This window comes from Poeciliopsis prolifica, unplaced genomic scaffold, assembly GCF_027474105.1.
Source record: "Poeciliopsis prolifica strain line A6 unplaced genomic scaffold, Auburn_PproV2 SCAFFOLD030, whole genome shotgun sequence".
Taxonomy (NCBI): Eukaryota; Metazoa; Chordata; class Actinopteri; order Cyprinodontiformes; family Poeciliidae; genus Poeciliopsis; species Poeciliopsis prolifica.
In genome coordinates, this window is record NW_026562405.1 from 5,234,595 (window position 1) to 5,260,679 (window position 26,085).

The 26,085-nt window shown below is 37.3% G+C and overlaps 1 protein-coding gene across 1 annotated transcript in view; it reads left to right on the forward strand.

The window, feature by feature from the left end:
- Positions 1-5,369: 5,369 nt before the first annotated feature.
- LOC129372736 (chromodomain-helicase-DNA-binding protein 6-like) overlaps positions 5,370-26,085 on the forward strand; it is a 53,294-nt gene continuing 32,578 nt past the window's right edge. Inside the window, 8 exon segments of the mRNA XM_055050196.1 lie at positions 5,370-5,413; positions 11,827-11,876; positions 23,971-24,006; positions 24,008-24,074; positions 24,077-24,163; positions 24,166-24,492; positions 24,495-24,578; positions 25,724-25,838. Of these exon segments, the coding sequence (XP_054906171.1) occupies positions 11,847-11,876; positions 23,971-24,006; positions 24,008-24,074; positions 24,077-24,163; positions 24,166-24,492; positions 24,495-24,578; positions 25,724-25,838 (746 nt within the window). The 5' untranslated portion in view covers positions 5,370-5,413; positions 11,827-11,846.

The window sequence follows — 26,085 nt, forward strand, 5'->3', positions numbered from 1 at the left end:
CCTCTATTTGGATTTCAACTGCATCTAAAAACAACCCAAGCACTTAAAAAACATCAACATTGTCAATATGTTAATGTTTTCTGTTGTCTGAAAAATGAGCTGTTTCAAAAACCTAGCAACCCCGGCAGAGTTCTACCCGTTACCTAGCAACCCCGGCAGAGTTCTACCCGTTACCTAGCAACCCCGGCAGAGTTCTACCGTTACCTAGCAACCCCGGCAGAGTTCTACTCGTTACCTAGCAACCCCATCAGAGTTCTACCCGTTACCTAGCAACCCCGGCAGAGTTCTACCCGTTACCTAGCAACCCCATCAGAGTTCTACTCGTTACCTAGCAACCCCGGCAGAGTCTGGGGGAAATAACTGGTTATTTAACTTAAAGCCAGTTTTTTTTTGGGGGGAATAATTTGTCTTTTCATGAATGAAATAATCAGAGTACAACATTTTCAGCATTTATTTTCTGACGTTAAAATTTGAAACATGCTCTTTTGTCAAAAAACAAAAAAGCCCAGAAGTCGTTTGGTGAGAAAATAATTTTTCACAGTTTTTAATCTCAAACCTTTAAATGAACGGCAGTGGGGTTTTGTTGTAGCACCTTTAAAACCACAAAGTGAAAGAAAGGAGGAGGTTTGCTGCTGCATGGCGGATCATTAGCTCAGTAGGTGTTACAGCGCGAGTTCAGACGACTACCACTACAAACACAAACATGCAGAAATAGTTTTATTTGGTTGTTTACGTGGACGTCCTGCTGAGTTCTGCGCTGGAGGAGGAGGAAATTCAAAAGGAAACTCTCTGAACTAATCTGGACATTTTTGGGAGTGCGGTGAGCGGAAAAAAACGGCGCTGGGTCTTCCAGCTCTTTCTGGGCTGGAGGCCAAAGCGAATGGAGGAAGGAAGGCGGGAGGCAAAGGAGGAGGGAAGAAGAGGAGAGGAAGGAGAAAGCAGACAGGATCTGCAGGGATTGCAGGAGCACATTAACTCTTTCCTGACCAGAACATCTCCTCTTTTTTAGTTTTCTCTCATTTTACAATTATATTTTCCTTCCTTCAATTTGGTGATTAAACCATCCTGTTTTACAAGGAAACTGTTTTGTTTAGAAACTTTAGTGGAAATCAGAGTTCAGAGTGTGAAATCTGCTAAAAATCTGCAAACACCTGCTGGGTTTTAGCAGCGCTGCAGCAATTATGAGCAACTGTTTCTCCTCAATTTGAGAACAAAGGAAGAGGAGAAGGAGTTTTTGGACGTAAAAATATGGAAGAACGTTTGACTATTAACTATTATGAACTGTGAAATGTTAGGAAACAAGCAAAAAATAACTTTGAACAATGCTGAAAATTGTTCTTTATTAATAACAAATATCAAACAGAACATCATCTCAACACTGCAAAAACACAAAATATTACAAAGAATTTTTGTTCTATTTTCTAGTACAAATATCTAATTACACTTAAATAAGGCACAACTAAGTTATAATTTTCATCAATGTTAATAATTATTGGTTAAAAACAAGCTCCTATATATTTATGAAAAGTTACTGCTAAGTTAGTTTTGTCTCATCTTAAGTTTACTAAGATATTAGAACAAAATTACTTAGATTTTGTGGGGGTTTTTTTGCAATGAATCCAGTGACCAACTGCAAAATCAAACAAATCTTCCCAAATATTTTTGGTCTGGTTTCTAATGCAAATATTACACTCAAATAAGACAAAACTAACTTATTAGTAACTTTCAGCAAGAAATAGGAATTTAAGACAAAAATTTCTTAATATTGATTTTTTAAAAATTATTACTAATAAGTCACTTATAAGACAGTTTTCTCATATTTTAAGTGAAATAATCTTCCAGTTGACTTTCAAAACCTTCTGGGGCCCGTAGAGTTTCATTTGTGGGCCCCCACTCCAACATGGCAACGTCAGATTCTTCATCATTCCTAAGACAAACTGTTGTTTTAATTATTTGTCATTATTTATTGATATCAAAGACACTTCTAAATACAAAATCAATAAGTTACCAATAGAACAAAAAAATGGTGAATGCATAACCAAGAACAAAATAATTAGTTAACATTTATTTACTCCTATTCTTTATCTCAGTTGAATAAAACAGATCAATTATCTACTCAATACTTATCAGAAATCTGTGATTAAAAAACATGTTGACCAGCAATTATATTATATTACATAAAACAAAATGATTACAAGTGATCTCAAATAACAGGGTAAGAGAATTTACTGATCCATAATAATCAGCCGATGAACAATACATCTGCAGTCAACAGATCAATAACTTATATTTCCAATAGTTGCAACAGCATGGAGAATTAAATCGATTATGTACCAACAATAAAAAAAATAACAGAAATTGTTTTTCCATGTTTAATATTAGTTAGTTGATACATTATTTTAAATTTATACATGTATTTTATCATACTAGCCTGATGCTCTTGGGGCCCTCTGGTGGAGTGGAGGTCCTTTGCAGCCACTTTAACTTACTTTTGTCTTATTTTTAGTTAACTAAGATTTTTGCATTAAACTGGACCAAACTTTTTTTTTTTAAGATTTTGTTTTTGCAGTGCATGTCTTGGGATTTCATCTTCAAACATCACAGTTTGGTAACTAGTTGGTATTTTCCCACAATATTTTGCAATAAATTAGATCAGGACAACTAAAAAAAAAAACTGTTTCTTAAGTTGCTTTTCAAACAATAAATTTGGAGTTTAAATCCACATTTTATCATAAGTTGTTTTTTTCCTTTCCTGCATGTTGCAGCTTTTCTGTCTTCATCCGGAAGAGACCCAAAACGCTGAAAGTCGGGTAAACATCTCCAATGGCCGCCATGCTAATTATGTATGCAGAGACGGCGTCTGCAGGAATCATTTGCTGCACTGTGACTGCAGCAGCGTTACTGTGAGTCTAACCTCAGCTTCAGATTCAACTTTCACTGTTTTTATCTAATATTCTGTCTGCAGTGATTCAGTTTCTCCCTCTGAAATCCTTCCACCCATGAAATTCATTCATTGATCTCTGTACTTGTGTTTGATTCTCCAGTGGAAGTTTGTTTTAAAATGTGTTTCCTGCAAAAGATAATCTGAAGCACTGAAAAAATGTACTAACATTGATTCAGCTGGAGCATGTAGTTATTTAAAATGATAAAAATCATGTTTACTAACATATCACAGAAAACCAAGAAAATAAAGCAAATGCAGAATAGTAATAATAGCAAACCAAAAGTAAAAAGAACCCAATTTACTTAAATTTTTTGGTGCAGTCAAAAACCAGTAAAATAACTGAAACATATGTCGTCAATTGCATAACTACAATAAAAAAAAAATTAGTTAATATGAATAATTGTAGCTACACATTAACAAAAGAAATTAAGGGACATAATCATGTAAAACTGTTACAGTGCGGTTTCTTAAAAAAATTACCTTTTGCTTTTTTTCTTTTATTCTTTCATGCATGTTTGAGAAATTCCTAATCTCCATGTAAACCATCAACGGTAAAACACCTGAGTGGACCTCGAGCCGCCTTCGAAGTGCAGCTCCTCTGCCACAGAGCTCCTACAGACTAGCCAGCAGCAATTAGCAAACTCAATGCAAAGCTGGTAAAAATGTTGTTAAAGGGTTAACAGAGGAGCCGTGTTGGGATGCGTTCCTGAAGGCAGAGCTTCATAAAGAGCAGGAGTTTCAAAGAGGCCCAATTTTAAGGCGTTAAATTAAGAAGCATTTTTATAACAACTGAATGCAACAGTTACTTGATTATATGCCTGGAAAATTAGTAACTGCCCCTTTAAGTAAATATAACTGAAACTATAAACAGCAGGGTTACGTAAAAATCACATAACAAATTAATAATGTTATTGAAATTCTCAGTAGATGTTACTGATAGAAAGAAGGTTGAGCAATATAAACAGTTAGTTGATTTTGCATCAAAATCCAGCCATGTTGGATTTTGATGCAAAGGTTGGTCATAGAAATCCAACTTTGACACTTGGAATTTGTGTGATTTTCTGTCAATGTAAAAATGCAAAACCTATGCATGAAGGCTGATTTTTATGTTGTTGATGACAGAATAGGAAGCGGTTGGAGAATATTTGCTCTGCAGGTGAAACCGACAAAGAAATGTTTCCTGTAATCAGGCACCTACAGACAGAACATTGTAGGTAGAAAAAAACTTTAACTTTCTGGGCCATCATAGTTATAACACACGAGAAAAAAATATTTTTTTTTGCAAAAGAATTTCAGAAATTTTCAGATTGAGCTAAACATTTTTCTAAAAACACTAGCAGAAAGTTCCTCAAAAAATAAATAAAATTGGCAGATTCTGAGCTCAAAGTGTTATACGTTTTCCAGAAATTTCCGAGATTAATCACATTTACAATTTTTGAACTTCAAGAAAAAGAGTAAACGAAAATTATTTTTTTTCTCTTCACAAATTTACAACATTTTGAGTTCAAAGAATGTCCAAGTTTTTGAGATCGATCTTAAAATTTTAATTTTCTTGCAAATTTATTAATTTTGGAGCTCAGAAATGTCCAAGGAAATTTGATATTCATTAATCTTAAATGTTGTGTTTATTCCTGAAAATGTACATCTTTTTGAACTCTTAAGAAACTCCAACATTTTTCTAGAAACTTTCTAAGAGAAATCTGAAAATCAGAATTTTTCTATTTGAACTCAAAGAATCTCAAAGTTTTTTTCTGAAATATTTCTGACTCACTTATCTAAAATTTTCAAAATTTTTTAAATAAACAAATTCACAACTTGTTCAGCGTAGCTGATATTTTTGTTATTTTTTCTAAAAAAATCTCAAAGTTTCAGTTTTTTCTCAAACATTTTCAACTGTTATAGTTGAGAAATTTCACTGTTTTCCCCAGAAAATTTCTGATTCATGAGCGTCACAATTTTTACTTTTTTTTTCTTGGATTTCTTTAAAGTTTCTAAGATTAAACTTTTTTTATGAGTTTTAAGATATTTTCTAGAATTTCTTTCTGGAAAACTTCTGAATTTAATCTCAAAATTTCCCAGTTTTTTCTTGACCATTCACACCTTGAGCTCAAAGATTCCAACTTTTGTTTTTTTTTTTAAAGAAAATATCTGACCCTGATCTAGAAACCTGAGAGTTTTTGGCGGACGTTTGCTTCCTACCTACATCGACCGCAAGCCGGAGCGCCGACTTCCAGCGGCTCCAACCCCGCAGCCAGGCTCAGCATCCGGGAAGCGGAACCCGGAATGCCGCTCTGCTTCGCTTCCCTTCCGCCCTTCAGACCCGGCAATGATGGAGCAGCAAACAGCGACATGATTGGTGATGCAGCAGGCAGCGGCGGAGAAATGCAAACCCCTCGGCTTTGTTGCATTAGAGGGGGAAACGCCGGATCCTGCGGTGGGAAGCGGACTGGATCCTCCCGCAGCTCTGCGGTAAGAACAAAACCCAGACACACAGCAATGCGATTCGGTGAGAAGGGTGGAAAAAGGAAAAAAAAAGAGCCCGGGGGTGCCGCGATAGCTCTCAGACAAACCCGGCTCGGCTTGCTTTGCGTGACAGCTGCGAGACCAATGGAAACATGCGGGGAGCCAGCTGCGCTAAAGGCTGCAGCCAATGGAAAATGTGAGATCCGGAGAGCCGAGGTTAGGCTGGCTGCAGCAGCCAAACTTCCCAGTGAAATTTAAAAAAGGCTGTTTGTGTTTTGGCTGCTGCAGAGGCCATTTTAGGTAAGAACCGTCCTCTAAGTTGGGATGCGGGGGATGATGTTTGCGGGAGCTGGAGCCCCGCATCCAGGCTGAACGCGGTGCGGGCTGCTGGAGGCTTTATGAGGATTAAATAGATATTCCACTCCTCTTTTCTCCCTCCCCCTCCCTCTCCCTCTCTCCCTCCCTCCCTCTCCGTTGCGTGCTAATTTTTTATGCATTTTTCTAAACTGTCATGGCGATTTTGTGTCCTTGGAAATAAAAAAGCAGCGGGCGCCTCTTTCCCTTCGCTTCTCGGGCTCGCCGGGGTGAGACTGCGGCCGGGAGTCCGGAGCAGGTGAGCTGTCCGCCGGGGGGAGAGGCTTTTCTCTCCCCGGGAAGACGGAGTTTTTAGCGGCTGTCCACACGTGTAAAGGAGACAGGCGGCTGCTGGGATGTATTTACAGCAGCGATGCAGTGACATTACAGAAGCTAGCTGTGAGCTAGCTGCGGGGGCTAACACCAAACAGGACTCTCGGTCTCCCTTTCTCCTTCCTCCCGGTTTTATCCGCTGCTTCTACGTCCCGGTTTTCGGTTCTCCTCGCCGCCAACTTCTCTTCCCATCCTTAGCCAGCTCTCCCAACTTGTGGCAGTTAGCCGCGTTAGCCCCGCAGCTGCTAGCCTTCGTTAAAAAGGGGTTTGGGACGGCTAGGCTCTTATTAGCCTCTTAGCCTCCTGACTCATTACAGCGGCCAGGTGTGCGGGAGAGCTCACGCACACCTGACCAGGTGTTGGAGACAAAGGATGGCAGCTGAATGCTAACACACCTCACTCCCGTCTCAGTGCGAGCAGGAAGGCATATTTATGTTATGTTACATGCTGCTAGTTATCCAGTTTTTATTTTCTATTATGCATAAATAGAGAAAAAAGCTGGTTTTCTATTTGAAAATGTGGGCCGATGTTTGTATTACAGTTATAGACATGGCTGGAAAAACGTATCATGATCGAAGCATTTCATATCAGTGGATATCAGTAATTACTGATTCGTTTTTTTGATATTAAATGTGTAAATGCTGCCAAATCCGTGGCATAACCTTTCCTGTTTAGTCACAGTTTTCACTCCAATCCATTGTTTATTTTTAACCAGTTTGTGGCAAAAACCTCAAACTGCTGCTGAGCAAGTTACGCAACAGGTTGTTGCCAGGTAACCAGAGTGAGTGAGTTGATGCCCCTTAGTCTTTCCTTTGCCTACATTTCCCAGAATGCTGTGCGGCTCTGGATCAGAGTTTGATTGTATCTATTGATAAATATCAATAAATACAATTTTTAATAGATACAATATTAAAATTGTATCTAATGGTATTTACCATGCATCTGTTGCGATTTATATTATTATTGATTTATTGCCCAGACCTTCTCATAACTGATATCTACCTGCATTACTTATATTGTGCTAAACTTTTGACAACTTAGAAAAAATGTCTACACTGCTCACTTCTCCTGTTCTTCAGGTAAACTACCCACAATCCTTTGCTACATCACTACCGTCGTCTCATGACAATTGGCAACTTCCTTGTTCCACCTCCAGAAACAAACGGCAACAAGTTGGAAATATAATATCGACCGATGACGAATTCTGATGCCGATATCTTGTATCACATTTTCTAGATATTGTCTGTTTTAAATCCAACAAAAAAAGAAGTATTCTCAATTCTTCCACACTCTAGTTGTATCCTTCATGGCTTCTATGGTTAAATTAAAACCAATAATTTCCATTTCCATGATGTATCGTTGTTCTCTCTTTCTTCTAGAAACTGGATGACAAAAGTTTCCACTATATTATTTTGGTCTTAAATCATCCTTTTTTTGCTTAGAGAGACTTCATAATTCATTGTATTTGTTGCTTATTTATTTTGTATACGTATGTCTTCCAGTTCCAATGTTAAATGTACATTATCCACCAAAAATCATAAACAAAACAAGAAGCAACTTGTTTCTTCTTAAGACTGAAGGGTGTCCCCACAGCATGGTGCTTCCACCACCCTGTTGTTTTTTCTTGCAGTTAGCATGGCACATTCAGGGCGTTTTCCGCCACTGCTTGTGAGCGGTGGAAAACTTGAGGCGTGTGGCAGACAGTTGTTTTTAATCATGCAAATCGTTCACAGAAGCCAGGTTTGTGGAGTGCATGAGTAATAGTTGTCCTTCCAACAGATTTTCCCTCAGGAGCTGGAACATTAATGTTTATTTATTTGTTTATTTGTTGTCAACAGGCTGGAAACTCTGTGTTTTCAGAATCACCTTTATAAAAGTCACAAAAATTTTGATTAAAATTACATATATAAATATGTAGGAAATAAAGTACAGAATTTCTATAAAATTTCCTCCCAAATATCAACACATAGAAAGGAATATATCTATACACTTGATTGCAAAAAAGTCATTTTTCTCTAGTTTAAAATCTAAAAACAAATAAAATATATTTTTTACTTGACATTAATGGTGGGTGTTTATCATTTATTATTTATAGTGGAAAAATTCCTTATGTTAAGAATTTAAAATTATTGTCAATAAATATTGTCAAAAAACTTATTAAAATGTAATTTTTACTCCAGTTTTTTTTCACAAAAGCATCAATGAATTTCAGTAAATTCAAAAATATAATTATTACTATTTTTAATACTTGTCCAGTGTGACACTTGAAAATAGAAATAAATTTAGCATTTATGTGCAGTTTAGTGATATAAATCACACTTCTTTAAGTGTCCTGAAGAAACTTATTTTATTTTAAACAGCAATGTGTTTCAAGAGCAGCATTTACATTTGTGGCGCTATGAATGCTGCGACATGCGGTTCCCTAAATAGTTTTATTGTTATCACATTAGGAATACAAAATATCGGGATAAAATTCAAATTCCATATCGCCTACCCCTACTACACGTTTTAAAAAATATTATAAGCAGTGTTTTCACAAATTGTTTAACATTTTTGGCTCTAAATTAGTTTTATTTACCTGGATTGAGGGTAAAACTGGCTTTTTGACTTTAAAGGTTGCAGACCTATGGCATAGTCAAAGACTGGCTTGCTTGAGGAAGTGTGAATGAATAATCAAACTCTGGTTCACCTAAAAACTTCAGTCTCTTTTTGATTAAAGTGAACTCTGGTGCCTTTTGAATGGATATTTGAACAGCAAGTGGACTGGAGATCACTCCAAAAGCAGAAAGTGGACTACAACACAGGGCATTCTGGGTAAATTTAACCAAAACAAACACGCTACACTAGCAATAGCTTTTACCAGAGACATAAGAGAAATCCTACAGCTGCTAAAATCTGATGGTTCTCCATTTTTGTTTACATTTTGTAAAGAAGGAAGTTGCGCTCGTCGTCTTCTTCAGAGGTTTTTGTGTTGGTTCCTTTAGTGGTTCTTGTTGCAGCGCAACCACAGGCGAGGAGGGGAACAGGTTTTCCAAAGGTTTGGTTGATTTGACTGGTTTTCACAGCAGCTAGAAATGTAACAAATGTTTAAATTTTAGAGCTGAATTGATCAGAAAATACCACACTATTAGGTGTGAAAACAACCTTGAAGACAAATTAAAATCTTCCTGAAATGAAACATGAAGTGTTTTTCTTTCATTACCCACCTTTTCTGTTTTCATTTTAATTTAATGGTAAATAGAGCCATGCTTTTTGTACATTTTAAAGGAAACTAGGATCACAAATGCTTACACTTAACGCAACAAATGATTTTGAAGAAGGGAAGAGTGACCCAAATTCAGTTCCTGTTGCTCAAGTGTTGAAGACAAAAATGTGTACGCCTCTTTTTGAACTACGCTTCTTTTCCCCAAATGGATCCAATTTAGGGATCCCATTTCTACACCAATCAGACGACGAGTCACAATAAATACTGTAGCATTTTTAATAAGACTTATTTTAATATGTAATTTGGAAACTTGTAGACTTTGTTTAAATCAAGCTGGTAAATGTAATTATGTTTTAAAAAACCGCCGAGTTCATTGATGTGAGAACAGTTTTCAACAGAAAGTGTAAGGATTAACAGATGTTCTCTGTTTCTGCATCACACGTGTCTCTAATATTTATCAGCTTTCTACCAAAGTCAGAGCAAAAGTGCATCTTTATTAGGCCTGAGCAGCCTAGCATTAGCAGTGCAATGCCTCGCACTAGTGGCAGCTCTGCCTTTTCCATTAAATAAGCAGTTTAGCCTTTTATTTATTATCCATGTTTAGTATACTTAATGGAGCAAGTCACAGTAAGACGACATGCTGGTGATGCCCCACATGTCACTGACAGCGTTTAGGCTAATATTAGCATTTTGGATAATTTTAGCTTCTACACTAATGTTTGAACACTGAACAGATTGAGTTCATGTTGGTCAACAAAATATTGATACCTCAAATGGTATTAACTGTGTTGAAGCTTACGTTAGCATTGATGCTAAGTTTTAGCACACGAACGCTGGGTTCCAACAGAGGGTCACACTTTGGCAGGCCCAGTGCCGGCCCAAGGCATAAGCAAATTAAGCAGCCGCTTAGGGTCCCAGAGCCACTAAGGGCCCCTCAGTGGAGCTGATTTTTTATTTATTTTTAGTAATAATTTCTGCCATTATAATATCAAAAACACACAATTTCACCATGAAGTGATTTGTTTTTACAATAATAGATATTTGATTATGTTTGTAGAAATGATTATTGATAAAATAAATAAATTGCTCTTGGGGGCCCCTGCTGGCCGCGGTAGGTAACGCATGGTTCGGTATCATGAGCTGCATCCAAACATTAAAGCTCCGGTCAGAAGCTAAGTTAGCAAAACTATGTCTCAAAAAAGGACTTAAACTTCAGGGAGGGAGAAAAGAAAGAGGAAAACAGAAAAAAGCCGAGATAAAAGTTTGTTTTAATGTGATGTAAAAGATTTGTAAAGCCTCTAATAGAAAATGAGCTTGATAGCAACTGAACGGTCCAGGTCAACAGCCAAACATTTATTCTCGGGTCTTTGGGTTTGTATGAAACTGAGTTTAAACTTTCAGTTGATTCTCATGGTGCCTCTGTATATTTCTGAGGTGTTTCATAACGTTTGAAAACAATAATTAAAACTTGTCAATGTTTGACATTGTCTATCAAAATGTTTTTACGTCAGGCTGCACTGACTGAAGGGGCAGCTACTGGTATGGAGGCACACTCCATACCAGTGCATTACCAGCTGGCGGTAATGCACATGTAACGTTTCTTGTCAACAGCAAGAAAAATAAGCAAGAAGAAGAAACTTGCGTTTCTTATTTAATGAATTATGAAATGGCTGTTTTTTAGTTGGCCAATGTTGACAAAGTTTTGTGCAGATTAGTGATGAAAACACAGTGGCTGAAACGGACCCGGCCAGTTGAGACCGTAGTTCGTGGCCAAATGTTTGTGCCGTTTGTTTCTCCCCTGCAAAGCTTCTGTTTGTTTGCATGGTGTTAAAAGCAGCAGTGCATTTTAGCAGCGGTCACAACATACAGAGGTGACAGAATGTGGTGCAACACCGGCTTCTCTCCTGGATCTGGTTTTAATTTGAGCCAGTTGAGTCACCGTCGTCTCTGAGGAAGGTTCTCTCCTGCTGGTTCAGGTCCATCCACAGGTTAGCTTCTTTTATGGGTCAGGCTAAGCCAGGGGTTCCCAAAGTGTGGGGCGCGACCCTCGGGGGGGACGCAGTGCCATTGCATTGGGGGTGCGGGAAGCGGTATGGATGAAAAAAACAAAACAAAACTGTTACACAGCTAAAGTGTTTAACTGTTAAGATGGTTTGTTTTGTTGCAACCTGAGGTGTGAAATAAAACAAAATATTTATGTCTGGTTGAACGATGTGCCCAGTTAATTTTGTTTTTCTTTTTGGGGGGGGTTTAGTAGTAATCCATAGGGGGCCTGAACATCTTCGGGAACCTCTGGGCTAAACAATGGAGCAGATTACAAACCAATCAGGAGCTCAGTTTTCAACAACGTGAATTTAAAGGCGGCCGACTATTCAAAATTAATATTTCACAGTATTTTGTACTCGGGTTTATTTCACATTTCTAAATGTCTGTTGTTTTTAATTAATCTAACCCCGGTTTGCTGTATTTCTCCCTCTCAGATGGTTTCTTAATGTGAAATAATCAGATTTATCTGTTTCTGTTACAGATGCTGTGAACGGATAGAAGATGAAAATCCTCAAGAAGGACAAGCAGCAGGTTTGTATTTCCACTTTACTGAATTTAAGCTCCAGTTTGATACGAGTGATAAGGTAAATCTCACACATATTCCGTTTAATCCAGTTTAACACTCAGTTAACCCTGGATTAACTGCATGTTAATCCAGGGTTAACTATTTGCTGTGTGAATTTTCCTAACTAATTCCTAAAGCGGATTACGGGAAATCATATGAGGGATGTTTTCAGCTTGGCGTTGTTTGGATCCATCAGCTTCATTGTTTTTTTGGATATTTTGATATTTTGATATTTGCTCTGCTTAGTGATGCTTGTTTATAATCATGAGTCAGGCTGAGCTGAAAGATGAGTCAGAGTTTTTAGTGGGTTTTCTGGAGATGATGCTGCTGTTTCTTTAGCCAGCAGACTCATACTAATCTTTATTTAATGCTTTTACCGACCAGGTTATTATTTTATTTACTCATAATTATTTTTAAGACATTCAAAGAGGTTGCAGCTCAGGCTTATAAGATAAGATGAGACAAAGTCTCTATTGTCATTGTCACAGGAACAACATTTTATAACGTGCCATCAGTCAGTTTATACGCTTAACAAACTATCAAATCTACACACGATGTAAAAAAAAAAATCTTATTTATGAACTACTACAGATAAACAAAATGTATTAAAAAATAAAACAAATGATAATTTATCAGATTAGCTACAAAGTTAATTTTGTACTAACCTTAAAACACTAAACTGGCATTGTAGTTAACAGAAGCTAATGGTAAAGGATTAATTTCAATCCAAATTATACATTAACATTATAATTTACGCATTCTCTAATGCTTTTAAATATTATATTTATGTTATCTTGTTTGAAATAAACTGGGAGAAAAAAAGAGAACGTTAATGTAGGAAGTGGAACTGGATAAACAGACTTCAAAATAGACTGAAACATTTTAGCAGTAATATCACTTAATAAAGATTATTTAAGCTGCATTTTAAAATTTCTTTCTCCTGAATAGTTTGACATTTATCGTGTTGTGAAAATCAAGATATAAGTTTTTATTTGTCTTGGTCTCAATTAATTTCAGTTGATGTTTTTTTTATTTTTTTAACTATTATTGTAGGGGTTATTATTTGTTTTTACAATTTTCTCCATTATCATTAAATATTAGTATATTAGAAAATAATGAAATGCATTTACTGTGTGCAGTTCGGTGATATAAATTACCCTTTTTTAAATAATTGGCTTTCTGAAGAAACTTATTTCAAATGGGAATATTTTCCAAACATTTGTGCCATGGATTCACAGACATTCACAGTTAACATGGTACCACTTTAGAAAAAGGTTCCCATGACATGTCAAATATAAATACTTAATATAGCATTAATAATTGTTCATTAAGCCTTAATAGTTCAATAACAACTTTAGATAAAATAAAGGTAAACAGACTTGTTTCAATATTCGGCAAGAAACAGGCAGATTTTGTCTCCTAGTCTCCCCTAATTAATGCACAATAAACAGTTATTAATGAGTTATAATGTGCTTAGAGTGGAGGTAACATTTGTGAACTACTTTTTGACCATTTTAATATAAAGTGGCACCAAGAAAGAAATAAATGTTTTTTTTAATCATTTTTATTGTTATTAGAAAGTGCCACAAAAAGTTGGGATAAAATTAAACATTCATATTGCCCACTTCTTCTTCTTTACAGGATTTTCAGTTAATCTTCAGTTTTGTAGGATCATTTCTGGGTCACAAAGATCTGAGCAAAAAATATTAAAATCAAACTCAAAGTTTTCAATTCTTATTTTTGATTCTTGAACTGAAATTGAAGATGTGAAAAATGAAACCTTTTTGTTCTTTTTTTAACAGATTCAACAGATAACAGTTTCTGGAAAAAACCCCCAAAACTTTTTCATTCTTTGATTAGTTGAAAACAGACGATTGATTTGTTTTTGTTTCTCTGTTTGTGTCCAGCGCTGTTGAGTTTTTACAGTGCAAATCTGATCAGACTTTAGCTGGCGTCTCGTTTTGTGTTTGCCGTTTGCTCAGTTGTTTATCTACCTGCAGCATCTTCAAACGGAGCGCTTATGTCATATCCGCACAGCGATCTGAGCGTGGAAACGTGCAGAGACGACCGCCGCTCAAAACAAACAAAATTAATGTTTTTATGGCTCCTTTCTATCGGGAACGCAGCAGATCTGTTTGTTCAAGCAGAAGCCGCTGAATTCAACTGTTACGTTGCTAACAGTTTGTTTGAAGCCTCTGGTCGTTAGAGTTTATATTCTTCATTGTAGTCTTTAAGTATTTAGTTAATTTGTGGCCCTCGGACTGATGATAATGCTGCCCCAAACTGCAGCTCAAGAACAAGTTTATCCAAAGAAATTAATCAGTATTCACTGAAAACTTGCTTTTCAAGCCATTTCATTAAACGTGGCTTGAAAGAAAGTGACCCAACTATTGTTCTTATACTGAGAATAAATTTATTCAGTCAAAAGCCACATGCCTTTCAGCTGACACGCAAAATTATTTTCTAGTTTTTGATTTACATTGTTCATTTTAATTATTTAAGTGTTTTTATACACCAGTAAGAGTGATGCTAAATACGGGTTGTCCAGGTTTTACCCAGAATACCCTGCGCTGTAGTCTACTTCCTGCTTTTGGTGCGGTTTCAGATCTGCTTGGTGTTCACATATGCATTCGAACCGAACCAGAGCTCACTTCAACCGAACTGAGACTGAGGTTTGTCTCAGAATGGATGCCTTACCCTAACCCAGATTTAGAGTTTTTGTCTGGTTTTGCATTCACACCAGCCTTAAACAGTGAACTGGTGGATTTTATCATACAAACATCTGATGTGTTTTTGTTGTTATGATTCTGTGTTCGTTTTTCTATGTTTAAAAAAAAAACTAAATGAAATGAACGCCTGAATGTAATGAAAAGTGCAACGTTTTGGTTTCATTTCCTGTGAGAAAACTTTCAGTCAGGAGGAGGTCAGAAGTGTTTCCTGTGTTCACAAATTAATTCAGTAATTCATTAATTCAGCTTTCCGTAGCGACTGTGAAAGGAGGTTTCAGCATCGATGGAACTGCAGTGTTCATGCTCTGTGTTTGTGAAGGAGAGACAGACTGTGTGTGTGTGTGTGTGTTTGTGTGTGTGTGTGTGTGTGTGTGTGTGTGTGTGTGTGTGTGTGTGTGTGCGCGCGCGTGCGTTTGGTGCTTTGTGAGGCAGGATTATTGATTCATAGCCGATGTGATTGCGGGCAGCCCCTTTCAGTCGTGTTTGCTCGACTTCTCCAGTCTGTCAGGCCCAACGCTGCAGCTCATCACCGCAGCCTCTCTGGATGTTTGACTCTGAAACCAGGGTAAAGAAAACCAAAAAAAAAGAATTTCAAATCAATATTTCCGATCAGAGCTTAAAATGTGGATTTCTGCAAGATTTACAATGACGTATTAGAGACACTGTAGATAGAAAAACAGGAGGCAGTTTCTGCCAAAAACCTCAGAAATTTTTAGATTAATTTTCTAGAAATTTGTTTGAAATTTCTGAGCTTCTGCTAGAAAAGCAAATCAAAATTGAAGACTGTTCTCAAAAATAAAATAAAAAAGTGAAAACTTACTAGAAAAAAACTAGAAATATGAGATTAGTGTCAGAAAATTTTCCAGAAAAACATGAAAATATCCTGAATTTCAAAATCTGAAAATTTGCTCGAAAACACAATTCATCTCAGAAATTTTCTAAAATAGAATACAAAAGTTTGATAAGTCAATTTGCTAGAAAAAAACTTCATAAATTTTGAGATTAATCTCAAAATTTATAGAAAAAAACATGGAAATTTCTGAGTTGCAAAAGTCAAACAGTTGTGAGAAAAAATTCTGAAAATCCTGAGTCAGGAACTCAAAAATTTGCCAGAAATTCTTTTTACTTGGGATTAATCTCAGACATTTTCTAGAAAAAACTACTTTTAAATCTAGAGTTTTGGTGTAAATGTTTTTTTTTTTCTCTGATATGTCATTGTAATTGCAGAGTAAATAGCAGAATCATTTTTCTCTGGTGTCTTTGGTCACCAGGTCTGACCTGAGTTCACCTGAGTTCACCTGAGTTGATCTGAGTTGACCTGAGTTGAGTCGGACTCTCACTCTGTGATTTGGTTGTTTTCTTGGTGAAATACAGTCTGACCTCTGGAGATTCGCCCTTTGACCTCTTCTCAGCCGAGACAAAGAAGAAGAGAAGTGCTTGTTTGGCTTGCATTGCTTTGTGGAGGCTTGTTCTCCCTGAAGGAAGCTGGATTAGAGCGGCGCACGCCTCGACACGTCCAACAGAACGACACTTTGTCCTGTAATAGTTTTACACACCACCTGAAAAACGACCTTCAGTGTTTTTCTGAAACGCTGAATAACTTTTTTCCTGAACGCTCTTCATCAACAGCAATAAGAATAGGAAATATCAACATATCAAACAAAATCAAATCTTGAAAATAATGGCCATAAGGAAAGGAGTTTTGATTCTGTTCCATCTGTCGCATCTGCTGAAAATCCTCTAAACCAGAGATGTCCACAGTGTGGTCCGAAACACAAAACAATTGATGACCCAAAAATGTAGGAAAAAGTCTGTTTTTCTTTTAATATGGCAACATCCCAAAGCTTCTTATGTTTTGAATCTTTAATGATGTAAAGTTTCATAAAGGTGCTGATGCCTTCCTGCCATTTTCTGTTGGACTTTTTAAGCATCACTGCTTCTACTAAACAGCTTTTAAATCTGGGGTTGTTGGCACATAAAAATTATTCTGACAATTAATCGATTAGTCAGATAATTAATCAGTTATTTTGATGATTAATCAATTTATTTGGATAATTAATCACCTGTCTCATGATTAATTGACTTAAAAAATGGCACATTGTGCAGATTTTCATTGAATCGCTTAGTTTATTTTATACCATAGCAGAAATGCATTTAAAAAAATCCAAAAACAAATAATAAATTTTCTTTGTTAAATAAGAAAATTTAAGATTTTTAAAATGATTTTTGCTGAATTTGAAACAGATGTAGCTAAAATGTCATTTGAGGAGTTTTGGGGAGAACATATTTATAGACCAACAATGTTTTGCACCTTCAATAAAATATTTTCGTATTTTTTGTAAATTAATAACTGATATCAGTGTATTAGAGTTTATATACTCCAATTAAGGATTATGTGAATTATTTAGTTTTTTAATAACTTCTCTGTACTGTGCAGTTTGTTGTTCATATTTTTATATTTTCTGTTACTTTAACTTGCTGCTGTGACATCTGAATTTCCCCTCTGTTGGACAATAAAGGTTGTTTCTATTTTATTCTCATCTAAACTGAACTTACCTGTTACTATCTCTCTCTAGTAAATTTTTATAAATAATGGTTTAATAATCGACTGAAAAAAAAAATCACATGAAGCCTCTGACATGCAGCTTCACGTCAGAGGTGGACAAAAGAAGGAGTCGGTCCACGTAGATGGCTCTTCGAACGCGTTACCGTGGCTACCGCGTGTTTACGTCTGCCTCGTCCCAACAGCGGCTCTGGCACTGGGAGCCAGTTTCCATGGCAACAGCCTTGATACCCGCGCCTCAATCGGACTGATGATGAGGCGCCACGGCTCGCCACGCGAGTGCCTGCGCTGCTGTGCATGTTGCCTCATCACCACGTCATGTTGTTTATTTTATTGTTGACCTTGTTGAGATGCAAGAGAGTTTTTTAAAGTCTAACTCATTTTCACAGTTTACTATTTTTGTTGTTTACTGTTCAGATTTGTGTTTTGATTGGTTATGAACTGGCTGCTGGTACAAAGGTTCAACTTCGGGTTGAACAGTTTGACACGTGGCTAGCTTTACAGGCCTGTGTGTGTGTGTGTGTGTGTGTGTGTGTGTGTGTGTGTGTGTGTGTGTGTGTGTGTGTGTGTGAGATGATTTATGATACCTGTGTGAACGTCTGTTTGCACATCTGCATGGGTCTCACGACACCAGGCAGTCACACTTTCTGCATAAATGCAGCCATTCGTCCATCATCCAGCTGCTACATCAGATGATTATCAATCAATGATTGATAATTTAGCTATATTACTTGGACATTTTGTTAAATTTTCAATATGTGGTGCTTTTTTTGTCACGTTTTTTGACCTTGAGGAAAATCCTGCTCCTTCCTAACATCACAGTTTGGGACAAAAGTACTTTAAAATAAACTTGTATGACAATTGAATAATTTTTATTTAAAGCAAAAAAGTAACATTTAGTGTTTGAGTTCAAGTGTTGGACGCATTTATATAAACCTTCTGCTATATTGGTGCACCTTGTGCTTCGCTGTAATAACATTCCCAAGGTTGCTAATAGAGGAAAATGCTTTTTAGGGCTAAACACCAAATATACCTCAATATGCTTTCATACATCAGCCAAACTTTCAGTCTTTTTGGCCCAAACTGGCAAATTTAAACTGATGGGCCACAAACTTCTTCAATAATAACAAGATTTTTTAAGAATGCATATATCATTGAAAAAAATTTGTTTTGAAAAATTCCTTTTGATAAAAACGTTGATTTATTTTTGTCTTGTTAGATTATAATTAATAATGTAGATAGAACCTACAAACTGACAGTATTAATAAAAATGTTATGTTTACGATTTTATCTGTCTATTGATGCTTCCATTAGAGCATCGATATATATTAATAAATTCTAAAATATTGTTAAATGCAGTTACTGTGTGACATTTAAATCACATTTCTTGAAGTGTCATGGTGAGGAAGGGTGTAAAGTATTTGAAAACTAATAGCATCTCAGTTAGCATTGCGCCATATTTTAGCTCCCCAAGCTGTATTTTTTTAGATCTAATTTACCCAAAAAATCAGCAAACAGGCTGATTTTGTTGTGAAAATTGTAACTTGCAATCCACAGAAAAATCCACAAATAGGTAAATTCACATTATATTACAGAAATAGTTTTAAAAAGCTGCTCTGATAATGAAAACCTTCCTGAATCCCTTCAGGATATTTATTTATTTTTCAAAATCGTCAGCCATATTCAGAAGTTTCTGATTGAATATTCCTCATCATCAGAGAAACGAGTTGCTTCTGGCTCGTGTTCAGTGCAGATTCTCCTCTTTGCCAAGCGCAGAAATGTGCCACAGCTTGTGCTGGTGACATTGGAACAGAAAACATACGGACGAAGAGCCGCCTCTCACTTCATGTGCAGATGGACGGAGCGCAAAACAGCAACAGAACACAATCTGACCCAATTGATTCGCGTTGGGGATTTTTTTCTTTGTCTCTATTTCATATTGAACTAAAAATAAAAAGTATTTCACAAATTTTAAAGGTTTTTATTAGAAAATTATTAATGCTAGTGTTGATTCTGTCTGTTGCAATAACTTTAGAAAAATATTTGACAATTTTTTCCCAGAGGTGGGAAAAGTAGCTGCAGCATTTAAGTTTTATATTTATAAAAAAAAATTTACGTCTTGAAACATTTTTTTACAGTTGACATTGTAAAAACTGTTGTGACAGCAAATGAGACAGAATAAATCTCCTCTTCCTTCTCCCAGTGCCAACTGAAAACAACCAATCACAGCTCAGAGGCGGGTCTTAGCGCTGTCAATCACCCTCTCTATTTTCTCTCTGCTATGGTGAGCTACCATCATAGAAGAAAAACAATCTGCTTTACATTTTTGATACGTATTCAGGGGCCAAAAATGAAAAAAGCCATTCTACATTTGGAATGGCTTTTTTCCAAAAGCCCTGATCTGGTTGATCTGAAGGGACAAAATTAATTCCTTGTTATTTTATGCAATCATTTCAGACCCATAGCATGATGCCGCCACCACCATGCTTGACGGTTGGCTCAGTGCCTTTAGGTAAAAAGCCTTCTCCAATGTTCCTCATCAAATAACTGAGTGTTTGCTTCTTCTGACCGTGAAAATGTGGCGTTTCGGAAACTTGGTGGTTCCTCACAAATTTAATTTCCTATTTATGGTTCAAATAAACTTAAAAATAAGTCACTTACACCCACAAGAAGCGTCTCTGAAACCAAATATATAGAGGTGATGGAAATATGCAAAGCTGTCTTCACTTTGTGCAGCTGTTTTTCTCTTTTGTTTCGTCACAAACACGTCCCGGGATTTTCAGGGAGCAGTCACGAGATCGAGGAGACGGTTATAAAGTCTTACGCTCTCATGCTACCATCTGATGCTTGGTACTCAGTGTGTGTGTGTGTGTGTGTGTGTGTGTGATTTGTGTGTGTGTGCGTGTGTGTGGGTGTGTGTGTGTGCAGGGGTGTGTGTGTGGGTGTGTGATTTGTGTGTGTGTGTGTGCACGCGTGTGTGTGTGTGTGTGCGTGTGTGTGTGGGTGTGTGTGTGTGTGTGTGTGTGGGTGTGTGTGCACGTGTGTGTGTGTGTGTGTGTGTGTGCGTGTGTGTGTGTGTGTGTGTGCACGTGTGTGTGTGTGTGTGTGTGCGTGCGTGTGTGTGTGTGTGTGTGTGCGTGCGTGTGTGTGTGTGTGAATGTGTGTGTGTGTGTGTGTGTGTGTGTGTGTGTGTGCAGGTTTTAGCAGCCATTAAACACAGAGTTAATCATCTGCAGCTCAGATTTTTTTTATACCTGACAAAGTGAGCGTCATCGTCATGCTGCAAATGATCCGCTCAACACGATGTAAAATAATCCTTTTTTTTTGTAGCTATTTTCGGTGGATTGTTTATTCTTCACAGATACATTAAAGTTGCTATATATGAAGAAAGTATCTGTTGTATAAGCAAAAAATGTTTTATTTTCAGTAAACCTCACTGTATGTTGGTTAAGACAAGAGCAATAAATGATTTACTTTCTTCTTTTTGCGTTATTATAAAAGTGTGACTTTTTAACCATTTATTGTTTGATTTCTGCTGGAGTTCTCCGGTTTGAGCGAGTCTCTGTGACTGAATAAAGACAATTTGTGTCTCTGAAATAAGTGAACTTTACGAATGAAGCACATTTTCAGTGATTTACATAATAAAAACGTCACAAAGTAACCAATTATTAAACAAGCAATAAATATTACATGTTATCAAATCATCAAGGTAATATTCATCAAATATGTTTCAGTTATTATTAATCAAAAGCAATTAGTTTTTTTAGTTGTGACTGTTTTGCATTCTGCATCTGGTTCTGATGCAGAATGCAAAACTAAATGCTGGATGAGTTTCTCTAGATCTTGCAGAGACATTAGTTCTTTAATTCCGGAAATGTTCTTCAGGTGACAGAAGGCTGATTTTCTAACCATCTTTATGTGACTCTAAAGGTTCAGATTAGAGTTCATCACTACACCTGGATAAAATAAGGGCTTAAAATGTTCAAAAAAAAGTGAAAGTTGACCTTGAATTTTGTCATGGCATGACAATTTAATCATTTTCATTGCATTTAGAGCCTTGAGATGGTTACGGCTATTGCTAAATAGCAGCTGATATACCTTGCTAGCTAGCTAGCTTTTTTATGCTGGATTGCGACATTCGTTTTCGTCAACGGCTCATTTCTGCTACCAAATTGAACGATGTTAGGTGCAAAAAAACACAAAATCTTTAAGCTAGGTGCTACATGGGCTAAGAGAGACATACAGCGCCTTGCGAAAGTATTTAGCCCCCTTGAACTTTCAACCTTTTGCCAGTTTTCAAAACATTTATTGGATATTGTAAACTTTTTTTAACGCAATAAAAACTGCAAAGTGGGGCTTGTGATATTATTCGGTCCCTTTACTTTCAGTGCAGCAAACTCATTACCCCAAAATTCAATTAAAAGATACTGTATTGACACCAAAGGAAATTTAAATATTTACTTTAAATTAAATCTCTCATATTTATTGTTTTTTCTGTCTTAAGTTCCTTCAAAGGGGCATTAAAAAGGTGTTAAAAAGTGTTAAATTTACTCTGCAGCCGACTGAAATTATTCAAACTGAAATAATACAAACAGACTCCGCAGTCGATTCAAAACATCTGTGTTTTTTTTCTTGGTGCTGTTGCCTCAGTGGACACATTTGAGCTCTTTGAAATCATCTATCTGCTGTTTATTGAGGCTTCTCTGCATGTTTGATCCAAATGGATTTTTGCCCACAAGCTGCACTGACCTTGAGGTCCGCCTACCGGTCATGAATATTTATGACCGCAAGCGTTTATGCAGAAAACTGAGACAATGCAGCGTAGCGATCGGAGTCAGTCGGATGGAGTTCCTGCAGGCCGCATTGATCCCTGGCTGGTTGCAGGAAAAACTTGCTCCGTCTTCTGCAGCAGATAAAGAAAACTTTGTGGATTTATGACCATTTCTGCAGCTTTAACTGCAACTTCAAACCGACTTCATCCAAGCAAACATTTTCTCACTGCAAACAACTTTTTCTTGCATGTCACTCCTGTTGTTGTAAACTATTAATCATGTGAATGAATGATTTTATTATTCTGATGATTAACCTACCATAGTAATATAATAAAAAAAAAAACAAGTTTTGCAGCAGTTAGTGAAGCTAAAGTTTATTTATTTCACAGTCACACGTTAAGTACCATAATTTATGTTTAGATAACTGTTTGAAAAGGAGTTTGGCAGAAGTATTTATACTTATTTGATCCAGCACCGTTTCTTTTGTTTTACCTAACACATTATACTTTACTTAAGGAAGAAGAAAACAAAATAAAATAGCAAAAGAAGCACGAGGGAAAGTGCTTGTAAAAAACCCCAATTAATTTTCTTTTTCAAATAAGAAAACATTTTATTATAAAATGTAAAATGATTCATTATGTTAAAGTTACTCCCTCATCAAAAACATACCCAATTCTACAATGCATGTCTGCGAAATCCTTCAATCTCCATTTCAACCATTCCGCTGCAAAACGCCTGGGTGGACCTCGCCCCGCCTTCGAGGCACAGCTCCTCCCCACTCAGCTCCTGCAGACTAGCCAACAGCTTTTAGCAAATGCCTGGTGCATCTGCTGAGCTCATTATAACAGCAACTTGGCAGAGCAACGCTGGTAAAAACGTGAAGATTTAATAGTTGGAATGAGTTTCAGAAAGAGCAGGAGCTTCTTAAAGAGACAGAGTCCAATTACAAGACATTAAATCAGGAAGTTAAATTTCTTTTAAGTCATATTTATGTATGTATAACATTTTGCTGTAAAATGTCACTCTGTGACTGAGAAACACATAGAAACAGAGTATTTAAGCATCCTGGATGTTGCTGCTCGCAGTCTGGCCTGGTTCACATTTGTTTGGTTTGTTTACGTCTCGCAGGCAGTTTAATCGTTTTAACACTCGCGCCGTCCGTGTTGCGTGAACCCCAAAAGGCTGCAGCATCCTGCAGGCTGATAGAGGAATATTCTGCATGTTAAGTGTTTAGTCACAGCATGATTCACAGCAACAACGGCGCGTGCTCAGAATGGGACAGTTCTGCAGTTTCACCACTATTATTCCCACACAAATCATTCTCTGTGTCATGTAAGAATATACTTTACTACAAGCTTTCTTCCTAACATCAATGTTGAAAATATCAACATCAGGCGATGATGCATAATTAGAAGTTGCATCACTGTTGTTTAGTTTCTTCTATTCCCTAAATTCACCTTCTGCTCTGTGGATTATTCTAATAACCTTCATTTTTATTATTTGTGCTTGTTTATGGGCATAGTGCGCTTCTACTTTCTGTAATAAGTAATCATTTCGATTAGTTTATTTAAATTTTGAGTGTTTGACATTTACAGCATATAGTGATCCTTCCTCCTGTCACGTTTTATTTTTCAATCTCGACTGTTTCTAGTTTTATTGCTGAATTTTACACCTTTGTCCCACTAAGCTTTTTTATTCAAGCAAATAATTCATTTATTTTTCTGTTTAAACTGTTTATTGATGTCTTAGGGAATTATCTCACTTTGAAGCTGATATCAAGGCAAACATTTGCTGTTCAGTGACAAACTTTTCATAACAGGAGGTCATAAATCTGATTCTAAGAAAGTGGCCTGGATGACCTTTTATGACCCCTGAAACATTCATTAATAAAATGAGCGGCACAAATTAAAACTTTTGCAGCTCAAGTTTTGTTAGATTTGAAGAAGGTGGTGGGGTCGACTTGACTCAGCTGCTCATTTTGTTTTTCTGATTCCAGATGTTCACTGGCCTCCTGAAGCACACGCCGCCTCCACTCACCCGCCGCCGCCGCCGCCGCCTCGGACCCAGGTAGCATCGTACAAACCGCAGTTCCCACAATCCCTCGGGACACCTGGTCGTTGGCTCCAAGGACCAGCTCCGGATCCTCACCCCAGTGGGCAGCACATCGACGGCCAATCACTGCGCGGTGGTCGGCTGCACGCCTCCAGGTCCCACGGCTCCCTGAACGAGGAAGATGAGGGAGGAGGCGGGGGCAGGGTGAAGAAGAAACGGAAGAAAAAGGACAAGAGGCAGTGGGAGAAAGTCGACGCCGAAGAGGAGGAGAAGGAGAGCAGCAAACCAAAGAGACAAAAGGAGGAGAAGGAGACGACTGTGCTGACGCTGAGGAGGAGCAAAGAGCCGAAGGAGGGCAAGGAGAGGAAGGAGCGGCGCACCAAGGGGAAGGGCAGCCGGAAGGAGAGCGGCACAGATCCCAGGAATGCGGCAGGTGGGAAAACCTCAGAGCCGCCCGCGGCTTCTGGACGGTTCCAGTCCCGGTCAAAATTCCTGGGAAAAGAGGTCGGAAACCGAAGATCAAGGTCCTTCCTCCTGTGCCGGCCAACCAAGGTTCGTAGAAACGTCCAAAATGGTGTCATTTTTATTAATGCATTTAAATTGCAGCTGCATGAAAACAATAAATCAACAATATATAATCATCTGATAGAATAATCAATAATTTCTGATCCAGAACCACAAGGCATTCTGGGAGATGTAGGCAAAGGAAAGGCTTCAGCCACATAACCTCACTGCTAACTAAGCTAGTTTGGTGGAATCGGCTAACTCACGAATCCTTTGGTTACCGAGCAACAGCTGTGTAGCGGTGTAACTGAGGATGAAGCAGAAAACGTCACGGCAACAACAGTTTAAAACAAAAAACAGATCAATGATTATCGACATCCACCGACATGAAATTCTTGCATCGTAATCAGCGCAGGAAGAATCAAGAACAATAAATATTGCGATTGACACAGACAGACTTGGGCTGTTGTCAAGAATATTTACGATCATCCCAGGAATTGGATCTCTGTCTCTCCTATTGTTATCGACTGATATGAAACGCTTACCTCGTGGTTTTTTAGCCACAGGGCCTTGAAATCCTTAAAAGTGCTTGATATTCAGCTTCTCAGCTTTGCAATAAATTTCCATCTAACATTTGATTTAAAGCTTAAATTTGGAAAATATTATTAACAGCTGAAACCAGATATTTTCATACCATGGCTCAAGTTAAGTTTGTCTGACCTTTTGTAGTTTTTGTTTACTCAGAAATAACCAAAATTATTTCTATCTGGTAATTAGCAGAAAACTTAGCAAGAACATTTTTTAGAATTTTTTTCAACTTTTATAGCATTTAATTTGAGCAGGAAAGTCATTTAACTTAACATGACTTGTTTGGATTGTTTCAATGTATTTATTATTCTTAATATCTCAATGACTTATTTATCAGCGTATATTTTTAAAATATTATTGAAATTAGGGAATTCTTTCTAAGTTACTGTTTTGTTCTCAGACCAATCAGGTGTAATGGGTGTGAGAGACATTTCAAAACATCATATTTTGTTTTATTTTACTTCACCTAGAATGTAGAATACTATCAAATGTTTTAAATTGGCGACATGCTCCTCAAAGTTGAAATGACAGCACCTCCATGCCAGAACAGATTTTATTGGACTAACGACTGTCCTAACCTGTCTTCCTGTTTTCCACTCTTGCAGCAGGACCTCAAGTAAACAACAGCCAGGCCGCCCAGATCCATGGGAAGAGTCATGGCCAGGCCAACAGCAAGCCTGCAGCCCCCACAGCGCCAAAGCAAAGGGGCCGCAAACCCAAGTAAGAACAACCACAAGCTCGGAAAAGCAGAATCAAGCTGCATGACTCAAATAACCAACACAGGGCACAATGGAAAGGTTGGTTTCAGGTGATTCCAGGGCTTAAGAGTGAAGCATTTAAAGCTCAGCCTGCTGCATTTCGCTTTTATAAACTCATTATAATGGTATTTACATCTAGTTAAAAATAAATTATCTTCTTGTTTAAATGAGGTCATAGTGAGCCTGTCACAATAAAAAGTAAGTCGATG